The sequence below is a fragment of the Linepithema humile genome, chromosome 8, assembly GCF_040581485.1.
Source record: "Linepithema humile isolate Giens D197 chromosome 8, Lhum_UNIL_v1.0, whole genome shotgun sequence".
Taxonomy (NCBI): domain Eukaryota; kingdom Metazoa; phylum Arthropoda; class Insecta; order Hymenoptera; family Formicidae; genus Linepithema; species Linepithema humile.
In genome coordinates, this window is record NC_090135.1 from 1,096,728 (window position 1) to 1,108,132 (window position 11,405).

The window sequence follows — 11,405 nt, forward strand, 5'->3', positions numbered from 1 at the left end:
CCGCCACCCTCCCCTCTTTGAGAGGGTTGAGGGGGTTGGGGAGGGGCTAGTACGTCCGTCCCTCCTTCCCTTCTTGGGGAGGGAAGGGGTGGAAGGGGTGGTCCCGTGAACCTGTTTCACAGGGGTCCCCTCTCCCATCCTCCTTGATCCTTCTGCCTGGATTTGAAGGGGCCTTGAGCTCCCCTCCTCCGGCTGATCCTTTCCCTCTTTCTCCAGGGCGGAGATGGGGCTCCGGCCTTTCTTGGTCCCCCCACCTCCAACCCCGGCTTCCATCTTCCGTACAGGAGTGGGGCAGAGCGGAGGGTCCCCAATGGCCCCCTCTCCCCAACCCCTGTCTCCTTTCTTACGAGTGTGGGGTCCGGCCTTCCCCCAGTGTCCTGCCCAGGGACCTCCCAGGGGACCGTCCCCCACTCATCCGTCACCTCCATTGCCTGGGGTGGATCGGGAGACGGGGTGATAACGGGGATAAAAGCATCCCCCCTCTCCCTCTCCTCTTTCCATCAGGACTTTCTCTTTCTTTCTCTCCCTCCTTAGGGGCGCCACGGGGGGTATGGTGGTTTCCCCCCCATGGCTTACTCCGGACAAGGGTGCCGATGAGGGGGCTGCTCCTCCTCCCTTTGCCTCCTCTTTTCTTGCGCCCTCTTTTTGGGGGGACGACAGAGCAGGCGCGGCCACCAATTCGGTGGGTTGGCCTCCTGCCCTCCTCCGCGCAGACTGGGCAGCTTGCCTTACGCTGCGAGCAGCCCTGCGCCTTGTGGTTGGCACCCCCGCAGTGGAGGCAGCAATTGCTGCGATCCACCGTCGAGGGGCACCGCCACCTTTCGTGCCCCCTGCGAAGGCACTTATAGCAACGAGGGGGGAGGATAAAATCATCCCTCCCCCCTTTTTTCTCCTGGCGAGCGGGCTTTTGCCTCTCTTTCCTCCGTGTCTGCGTCCAGGCCTCGGATTTGCCTGGCGCAGACACCTTCTCCGTTTTGGAGGAGGGAGGCTTGACGCCCCCACCCCTCCGGGAAATCTTCCCCCTCCACCATGCACATGAGTGCAACCTCGACGGATCTCCTCGATAACGACGAGGAGATCCCTTAAAAGCCTGTGGGCTTTCTCCCACAGGTAACCCTCCGCGGTGGCCATAAGATCCAGCGCGCCCGCGTGGCACGCCCTGGATAGCTCGTCGCACGATGACGACAGGGGGGGGCACCGAGCCGGTTTACCCCCCTCGCCGGCCCCTGGGGGTCCGAATCCCCTGGGGCGGTAAACGTGTTTCTCCTGTCGTCATAATTTTTACCATGGTTGTATTTTGTTGACAGAGTTGTCATCTCCGGGTTTTTTATCGTGGTTTTCCTTCCACTAGGACGGTTGTCGACCAGAACTATCGAGCCCGTCCTGCCCGGGTCTTTTTATAGAGGTTGTTTCACCCTCGTAGCCCGTGTATGCAACAGTGCATACACCGGCCCCCGGCCCCAAACTTGGGGTTACGGTATACTGCGACTTATGTACTGTGGGGTTGCGCAACTCACCCACAGGGATCGTTCGGACTACACATTTTTCCCGTCTCTGTGGTCATTCAGCTTTCGGCACGATACCTTCCACCTTGGCTTGAGACACCATTTTCGTCGTCCCGGACCCACACACACGAATCGGCGCGCACGCCTCACGGACCCCCGAAAAGTGACTGGTCCGCTCGGCGCACGCAGCCGATCAGCCGGAGGGAGAACCCCCCTCCGCCCACCCGCCCGCATGAAGCCAGACATGCGGCGGCTCACGCGCGGCAGCACGCCCCGAAAGCGCGTCCCCGGAAGGAGCTCCGATCCCGCAATGGAATGCGGATTCCCCCGAAAAACGCGTCCCGACGCGGCCGCCGCCACCCTCACCACCACATGCCGGCCCATAAACAGACCAAAGGTTCCCACCCGGGCGGGCGTGAATGAGAATGAATGAATGTGTATGTGTGCGTGAATGATGTATGCGTGTGCGTGATTGATGAATGAATGTGTGTGTATAAGCGGGACGGGAAACGGCATCCCACGCATCGCTGATGCTACAATGCGTGGGCGCCCCCCGCCGAATGCATGCGTGGCCCCCGACTTCCAAGCAGCTTCGCATCAGCGAAGGCGCCCAGACAGTACGGGGGCCAAGTGTGTATGTGTAATGTATGTGTGTGTGTGTGTATGGGCGTGAAGCACGGGGAGGGACGACCCCCGGCCGAGCACGCAGAGTCCGGGAACGACTGGGGGAGAGAACTTACGCACCTCCTCCCCATCCACCAATAGTTTGATATCGGAGTTTTCCTTCTCCTAGGCCGACTGCCTACACAGGGCTAACAAGCTCGGCCTACCTGGGTCTTTTTATAGAGGTTTTACCACCCTTGCGGCCCGTCCTAGCAAAGCTAGCACCGGCCCCATTAACTGGGGTTACGGTTTGAGTCGCCACGCCCCCCCACGTGCCATGGGGGGCTCAACCGTTATGCCGGAACACCGGCGTGCTAACGAGGCTGATCAGGCCCCGGATTTTTTTTCGAGGTTTACTCCTCTATCCCGGTGGAGTGAATAACACTCCTAACGGATCCAGGCATCCGGGCGATTGAAGTCAAGGCCGCCAACCCCTACCGGCTAATCGGGACGAGTCCCTTGAGGGGAAGCCGGACCCTCGTTTCCTCCTAAGGAGGAACTGTGCGCTCTTAGCACCGTGAAACGACTCCAGCGAGCCGCCCCACGGTGAGCCCCCTCACCACGACAAGGTGGCGCACAACAAGGAGGAACGAGAGGGACACTTTTTTTTGTTCTGGGAGGGGCAAGCTCCTCCCCGGAGGTGGGGAATTTTTCAAAGACACCCTCTGGCGTGCAATGGAAACATCCCTGCCAGAGGGTAGTGTTGGATTCGTCCGGAGGAGTGGTCTGCGTCACCACTGCTCCCCCGGACGCCTACCAACTAAACCCCACCCCCGTTGTTTCGCCGTCAGCGGCCGAACCGCTAACGCATACATCCAGCCATCCCCCCCAGCATGCCGGTTTCCCGACAAAAAAATTCATTGTGGGGAGAACAAAATTTTCCCCCTTCCCTCGACGCTACACATCTTCGGGCCAAGACCCGGCGATCCACACTGCGGGCGGCCCGCGTCTGTACGTTGCGCCCTAATCGCCCGCAGGGGACCAAAATCTTCAGGTCGGTCTCAAGCGGCCGACCTGCGAGTCTCGCTCCCAGGCCCGTTTGTTTCCCGACCCAAATCGGGCCGGGCCTAGGGGAATCTAGACCAACTTTAGCTCTCCTCCTCCGGACTTGTGGGCGGGAAGCGCAAGGCGCATAATTCCGCCGTCCGAAGAAGGGAGCTCCTCTGACATGGAGCGGGGAAATGTGTCCGGGGCAAGCCCCCTCTACATCCCCTTTTTCGCTCGTCTCCTTAATGTAAAGGGCATATGCCCTCCCTAATCGGTACTATCCGTGCCCTTTCTGCTTCTTGGCCCCGGTTTACCCGGTGGTAGCCTTGAAGCAGAGAGGGCCCGCATCTTTGTGGGCATCTGTAAGGGAGGACTGATTTCCTCCCTTCCAGTCCCCCTTGGCCGCTTTTCCGCCGGGGTGCGGAAGGGCCCAACGGCCCCATCCGACCCCTCCGACCTCAGACTTCTCCTAGCACTGGCCTCACTGGGACCAGGCTCGGGGGATCCTTTCTCTAAAATCCTCCCTTCCCCAGGGGGGGCGGGGCCCAAGTCATTAGGCCCGGTAACCCCACCCCCTCCAGGGGAAAGCAAGGTTGCTCCTTCTTGGGGGAGCTCTGGGCGCAGGGGGGATCGGAGAACATTTCTCCGACCCCGCCCTGTGATCCGCCTTCTTGCCCGCAGTGGCACAGATGGGGCAGTGGGCCGGACGCTCACAACTTGCCCCCTTGTGCCCCTCCTCCCCGCACTGAAAGCAGCAGGAGGCCCTGTCCTCTTTGGACGGGCACCTCCGCTGCGTGTGCCTACACGCGAGGCAGCGGAAGCAGCGGGCTGGTCTGTCAGCCAGCAGCTCCGCCCGTACGGAGAACTACATTCCCACTGTGATTCTCCCTGCTTCCGTCACCCTAATGGCAGCCCTAGCCGGGCATTGCACTCACACTGTGCGCAACCTACGCACAGTGGGGCGCATCGGACCCACTCAAATCTCCGATTCGGAGCATCCGCCCTTGGCAGCAATTGCCTGGCGGATCTCCTCCTCGGAGATCGATTCTTCCACCCCCTTGAGCCGGAGATCGAGGCACTTGGTCGGACGTGTGACCTTAATGCCCTCAAAGTTATCCTTGAGGGCCATCTGGAGAACCGTGGTTAGGCGGTCCGCCTTTGCCTCCGCCTCTGGACCACCTCCTGGTATTTCCAGGAGGAGGCCACCACCACCAAAGACTTTCTTGGCCCTGATGTTGTTAATGCCAAGGTCGTTCACATTTATCCCCCGCCTCGCGGCGGCCAGTGCTCCGGACAGATTCTCCTGCCCCACCAGCATCACCGCCGCGGAGCGAGGGAGGCGTTTACGCGCCTCCTTGGCCCGGCTCTTTCCGAATGCTGCCCCCTTGGGGGCCATTCTCTGCGGAGCCTGCCTGAACTGGCTCGAAGGAGTGGGGGGACCAAATCCCACTCCCCCTTTCTCAGCCCTTCTCTTTTTCCGGGTGACGATAGTCCACTCGTTGTGAGCTACCGCCGCCGGGGTGATGCTCCCTTCCAGGGGAGGGCCCGCGGTGATGGCGGGAGACCCCGGTGTGAGTTGGGGAACATTCCCACTTCCCCGAGGGACCGCCATCCCGGTTCTCTCCTTTCTCTTCTTCTTCCCCCCCCGTCTCGGGCAACCCTTCTAGTAGGAGGCGCCCGAGGGCGGGGAGAGGCAGGGATCGGAGGAGGAGTAAGCAATGCCGCTCTCTCCTCAAGGCCCCTCAGCCTTTCGCCAAACCCTTCAAGGGTTTTGGCGATTCCCGCCAGGCTTGCCGCTAGATTCGGGTCGCCTGGCGGGTGGGGAAGAGGAGGAATCCCTTCACTCCTTACCACCTCCGCAGCAGTCCCCCCAGCGCCGTCCGTGCTAGGGGGGGTACCCCCTCCCACAGGCGAGTCGGGTCTCTCGCCGGCCCTTAAGTTGGCGAGCTCCGCTTGTTGCTTGCGGGTCCTGCGTTAGAGACGGTCATTCTCAGCCTTGAGGACCTCCATGTCCCTCTCCAACGACAGGACCTTCTCCCTCCAGTAGCCTGGGTCTCCGCCCTCAGAGGCCCTAGCGGCCATGGTCCGAACGACTTCTCTGAGGACGTAGACCCAAAGCTTGAGCTTGCCGCTCAGCTCGCCCTTCAAATTTGCGGCCCGCTGCCGCACCTCCTCAATGGAGAGGAGCCTTTGGTCGATGCTTTTAAGCATTTCGTCCGTTGTGCCCCTCTCCATCCTCCTGATTTCTTTCTCCGCCCTCCTCTTCTGTGGGCCGGAGAAGTTGGGCGGTACCACCTCCGCAAATGGGTTGTCCCCCGCAAGGCCCCCAACGTCCTGGACTGCGGCCGCATCCTCCATCGCACTTCCCGCCGAGGTATTTGTGCGGCTGTCACCCTCGTCGTCAGCGTCGGACTCCAACGCTGCCAGGGGAGGGGCGGGTTTGAACGGACCAGATCCGTCCTTCCGCGGCCTCCCCTGGCCTCTCCTCAATGCGAGGAGCCGTCCGCCGGCAGTCCTCGCCGTGGCGCGCCGCCGAACGGCGTCCGTCCCCGACGAGAGTCTGCACTCCCTGCTGTTGGGGGATCCGCCAGGTTCCCTCTCCAACAACTCCTGTATTGGGAGACCCTCTATCATGGGAGTAGTTCTCCTCTTCTCCTCTTCCTCCGATGAGGCCGGGTGGGGCTCGGGCGACTCGCCTCCACCCCCTTTAAGTATGAGAGGGGGGAATAGCCCCCCGCATTCCACCCGTCCTCCACAGAGTCAATCACTCCGCCATCAAAGACCGATTCCACCGCGGGGCTCGACGTTAACCCCGCGGTTAGCCCTACGTCGGATGACGACGCGGCAAAGGCAGGAACGATACCCTCATCCGCGCCGGCAGCTGAGCACCCGAAACTCTGCTGCGGTAACTTCTTCCTCTTTTCCGACATTTCGGTCCATAGATTGTCATTTTTTAACAGAGTTTTCCTCTCCGGGTTTTTTATCGTGATTTTCCTTTCACTAGGGCGGTTGTCGATTAAGACTAACGAGACCACCCTGCCCGGATCTTTTTATAGAGGTTGAATCACCCTCGCGGCCCGTGCAAGCGCCATGCTTGCACCGGCCCCCGGCCCCAGACTTGCGGTTACGGTATGAGTCTCCACGCCCACTTTCGTGCAATGGGGGGCACGACCGTTATGCCGGAGCACCGGCGTGCTACCAAGGCTGGTCAGGCCCCGGCTTTTTTATCGAGGTAATGCTCCTCTATCCCAGGGGTGTGTTTTCCAAAAACACACCTATCGAGTCCAGGCATCCGGGGGTTTGGTATCAGAGTCCCCGTCTCCTACCAGCGATTGGGATAGTACCCTCATAAAGTCGCTAGACTCCGCACGGCCCCTCCAAACGAGGGAACCGTAACCCTACCGGGGGAATAGGGGAGTGAGAGAGATCGCTATCTCCCCCCCCAACCCTACCTTGACGCTCCAATAGTGTCCAGGCACAGGAGGCCGGTTCGACCACCCCCTCGGCCCCTCCTCCATGCCAGGGCGGAGGTTGATCTCCCCTTGCCACGCCTCTCCCTCTCGGCCTCTTCCTTCCGAGACATGACTGTCTCACAGAAAGAGGAGACTGCCTCCCAAACACCCTCCCCCTCCAGCATTCCCTTAATTAGGGAAGGGAGGGAGAGGTCTTCGCCAACCACTTCAACCAGGACCCGACGCTCCTCAGCTCACGCCGAGCAAACCTTGAGCGTGTGCTGCGCCGTGTCCTGGCTGGCCGCACAGTAATGGCACCGCGTGGTGTGCTCCTTGCCGATTCGGCACAGGTAGTCACCGAAGCAACCATGCCCGGTGAAAACCTGCGCCATTCGGAAGGAAATGCATCCTCCCCTCCTGTCTACCCACTCCAGTAGACAGGGCTGGATGGCCCCGACGGTCCATAATCCAGGTAAGCCCGGAGTGTTGTGTTCGCCTAGTCTGTGTTTCTACTTCCTGAGCGCCAACATCCGGGTTCTGACCTTCTCTTTCGCCACTTTCCTGGTGATGTTCTCGGAGGAAATGCCGCTCCGCTCGACCTCAATCGCGCACCGGTAAGATTCGGCACGCGATTCAGCGACCAGGTCGAACGGGAGCACTTCCGCCAGGGTCGTGGCCGCCACGTACGACACCGTCCGGTAGCACCGGGCGACTGATGGCCATGCGCCTGTCTGCCCTTTTGACAAGGGACAGGGCGCGTTTGTTGGCCATCAGGTCCTCCGCCCAAATCCGTGCCCCGTAAAGGGACACCGACCGGACGATGTTCGTGTATAAGTGCCTCACTTTGGCACTTGGACCGCCAAGGTTGGGCAGGAAGCGACTCAACGCGTTCACCATCCTGTCCACTCTGAGAGCGAGGATATTAAAATGCTGCGTAAACTCCCAGAGTCCATCCAGGGTGAGGCCAAGGTACTTCATCTTGGACCCCACAGGGATACGGGACCCTCCAACTTTGATGACTGTTGGGGGTGGTCTCCCATCTGTCTTCCTATGGAAGAACAGTGCTTCCGTCTTCAAGGGAGCCACCTCTAATCCCAGGCCCCGTATTGCGCACACCACGCTGGCCACGGCTACGTTTGATGCAGCCGCGGCCTCCCGCCAATCCTCCCCCCGTGCCATGACTAACGTATTGTCTGCATAGCAAACAATGTCACAGCCCGGAGGGAGGGCCGTCCGGAGCACCACATCGTACCCGAGATTCCACAGCGTCGGGCCCAAAACAGACCCCTGTGGAACATCCTCCTTTCGCACACCGTGCCGTTGCTGTCCGTATATGTAAATGACCTGTCCATAAGGTAGTCCCAGAGGACTGCCTGGAGATATGGAGGCAGCTGAAAGTAGTCAAAGGCTGCCCCCAGACAGTCCCAGGGGAGGGAGTTAAAGGCGTTCACAATGTCAAGTGACACTGCCATTACCACCTTCCCCCCCTCCAGCGCGGCATTTGAAAAGGAGCGCACGTGACGTATAGCGTCTACTGTGCCGCGCCCCTCCCGGAAGCCGTACTGTTTCTCACTCAAAGTGGGACCACCCTGGGACAGGTGCTGGATTAGGCGTCCAACGATAATTCGCTCAAAGAGCTTTCCTGCCTCGTCCAGCATGCATATGGGCTGGTATGCGGAGGGATGCTCTGTCGGCTTACCATCCTTGTGGAAGAGGACCAGATTGGCCCTTCTCCACCGCGAGGAGAAAATGCCGGATCTGAGGCAAGCGGCGAATAACCGCCCCATCCGGTCACTCAGGACCCTCGCTGCCAGGGCCCAGGCTCTGCCGGGTATTCCGTCGGGTCCTGGTGCTTTAGCAGCTCCACCAAGCTTAGCCCGCACTGCGGTCATCTCATCCATTGAGACTGCTGGTTCCTCGGGCCGTCTCCCCGATCGTAGTGGGAGGTATGTTTATCTCCCCCACGGGGAACAACGTGTCTATAACGTTCCCGAGGATTGCCGGCTTTAGCTTCTCCGCAGTGGGGGGCGCCCTTGGTCTCAGCTTCCTGAGTACCAACCTAAAGGGTCGCCCCCATGGATCCCAGTCCAGGGTGGAGGTTAGCTCCTCCCACGCCCTGGCCTTCTCCTTCCTGATGGCGGCTCGCAGGGCGTTAGGTGCGGTCCAAAATCCCTCAAGAGCTTCCGTCATTCTGGTGTGGTCCCCCCTTTTGCGCACGCGCAGGAATGTACGTCTGGCGGCCGAGGAGAGACGCCTGAGATCGGCGATCTCCTCGGTCCACCAGTACATAGCCTTGCTGGGGGACTATCTGGATCGCGGCATAGACGCATTACACGCGTCCTCAACTATGCTCACAATCCTCGTGGCCTCTTCATCCAGGTCCACGACCTGGCCGGATGGTGTCGGCCAGGTTTCCACCAGAATGACTGCCATCAGGATGTCTTCATTGATCTTCTTCAGGACCCAACTTTTGCGGGTGTTACGCCGACAACGGCTGAGCTGTCCGGTGGGGGTGGTCGAGGCCTCGATCACAATATACCTGTGATTGGACCCCGAATCGAGATCTTCGTCCACTCACCAACCCGTGACTCTGCGCCCGGCCGACGGGGAAGCCCACGTGAGATCCATGATAGACCCCCCGGGTACGCACGCAGGTGCTCCTCGAACCTGTGTTTAACAGACACAGGCCGAGTGCCGCCGCCCATTCCACCATCTCCCCTCCCTTCTTGTCGGTTCGCGAGGAACCCCAAAGCGTAGACCACGCGTTGAAGTCCCCCGCAACTATAGTGGGCCGGGGGAGACATCTGCGTACGCAGTCCCCCAGCTCCGACAAGGAGGTCTTAAAAGAGGGGAGTTTCCACTTAGGTGGAACGTAACACCCTAGTACCGCCCACTCTCCCCACTCTACCGCAACAAAACCGCACCCGTCTCCCAACTTGGAGCACGGGCGCGGCACCGCGGTTGGTCGCCACACTATCGCGACCCCCTCCCCCGTGGAATCCATAAACCAGTTGGGGTGGTCTCTCTGGATCCAATATGGCTCCGAGACCACACCCAATTCAAACCCACCCTCCGCGATGGTCTGATTAAACAAATCTTGACCCACGGCGGAGTGATTTGCATTTGCCTAGAGGATCCTGGTAGGAGAGAATGTTCTTACGCAGAATCCTCCAGGTTTACCACCATAATTTTCTCGACCGGTGTCGGTGTCGACTCCAATCTACCGACACCGTACCGCTCAAAATCCCCCCTGGGTCTTTCCTCTTTCGGAGGAATCCAGGGAGTCTTGTCCTCCTCCTTTGCCACGTTTACCGCCGGCTCACGGATGGACCCTCTGGCCGAGATCATGTCCGCTGTTTCTCCCTCCTCACTATCCGTTTTAGCAGAAACGGGCGTGGGTTCCGAGGCCACGCCTGCCTGTCTCGCCTCCTCCTCCGTCACCCCTGCAGGGTTGGGCGCGGGGGCCCATGCCGCGCCCAATGACTCCATCCCTTCCCCTTCTCTTTCTTGGACAGAAGTAGGTGTGGGTGCCAAGGCCACACCCACCTGTCCCATTTCTTCCACCTCCATCATGGTGGGAGTGACAGGAACGGTCGCGGGGGCCAAGGCCGCGCCCGTCCTGTCTTTTTTCTTCGTCTCCACCTTCTTCTTCCCCCCGGAGACTTGGGAGGATTTGGGGTGAGCACGGGGGCCGAGGCCGCGCCCACCACTCCGCCCTTCCCAGTCCACCTCTTGCTGCTAGGGGCCTTACAGGCGGGGCCCCCCAACCTATGGTTATGGGGAAGCCCTTTGTCCCTGCATACAGGGCAACCCACCGGGGCCTCACAGTCTCTTGCGACATGGCCCGGCGAGCCGCACCTGTAGCAGGTATTGCTCTTATCCTGAGGGCCCGTGCATTGAGCACGTACGTGGCTCTTCTCCAAACATCTGAAACACTGCAGGGGCCTCTCATCTAAAAGAGTAACCCCTGCCCGTGCCCAGCCTCCCACCACAAAGTGGGGCTCCCCAACGACCCTCATCGCCGCGTATAGAGGGCACCTCACCCATGCTGCCCTTTTCCCAAATTCCCTTATGGGGGCTTTAATGGGTCCAACCTGTACTTGCGCGGGAGGGCATCCTCCCACTTTGACCACTGCATCAGCGACCTCGGCCTTGTCGATGGACTTGTCAAGGCCGCTGACCCTCAGCTTTCCTATTTTAATGGGCCTCACGACCCTGATGCCCTTCCGCCCTAGGAATATCTTTCTAAGGGCCTCGGCCAAGGCATCGGCTTTCTTATCGCACTCTGGGCCCGGTATCTCCAAGAGGGTGGCTCCCGTCCTGGCTGTCCCGTGGTTCAGATGTGCAATACCCAGATCGCCGATGTTTATTTTGCCCCTCGCCTCCTTCATTGTCCGGACGTACTCCTCCTGCGTACACGTAATTGTAATTGCAGTAGTCTTGGAGAGCCTCCGGGCCCTAGGGGCGCTGGGAGGGGCAGGCCTGGCCAGGCCCTTTCCCGCCTGTGGTCCCATGTTGTCAGGTGCCTTGGCCTCTTGGGTCACCTTCCCCTTCTTTTTCCTCTTCGCCACCTCCGTGTACAGGTGTTCGGAGGGGTGGGAGGCCGGCTCGTCCCGCTGCCGTGGTTGCTGCTGCTGCTGTTGCTGCTGTGGGGGGGGGGAGGTCCCCTCTCACGTGCAGTCATCGGCTTTGCGGAGGCCATGGTTAGCCCCCCCCCCGGTCCGACTTGGACGTGGGGTTCCCTTTGAGGGGGTGGCGGTGGGAGGGAGAACGGCCTTGGTCTTTTCTCCCTTCCCAC

At 60.5% G+C, this 11,405-nt stretch overlaps 1 protein-coding gene across 1 annotated transcript; it reads right to left on the reverse strand.

Annotated features, from left to right (window-relative positions):
* Positions 1–8,500: 8,500 nt before the first annotated feature.
* On the reverse strand, positions 8,501–9,320 carry LOC137001528 (uncharacterized). Its single transcript, XM_067360572.1, has 3 exons — positions 9,190–9,320; positions 8,963–9,146; positions 8,501–8,911 (listed from the first exon to the last, which is right to left on the reverse strand). The coding sequence occupies exons 1-3, from the start codon at positions 9,318–9,320 to the stop codon at positions 8,501–8,503; spliced, it is 726 nt and encodes a 241-aa protein (XP_067216673.1).
* Between the last annotated feature and the right edge of the window lie 2,085 nt (positions 9,321–11,405).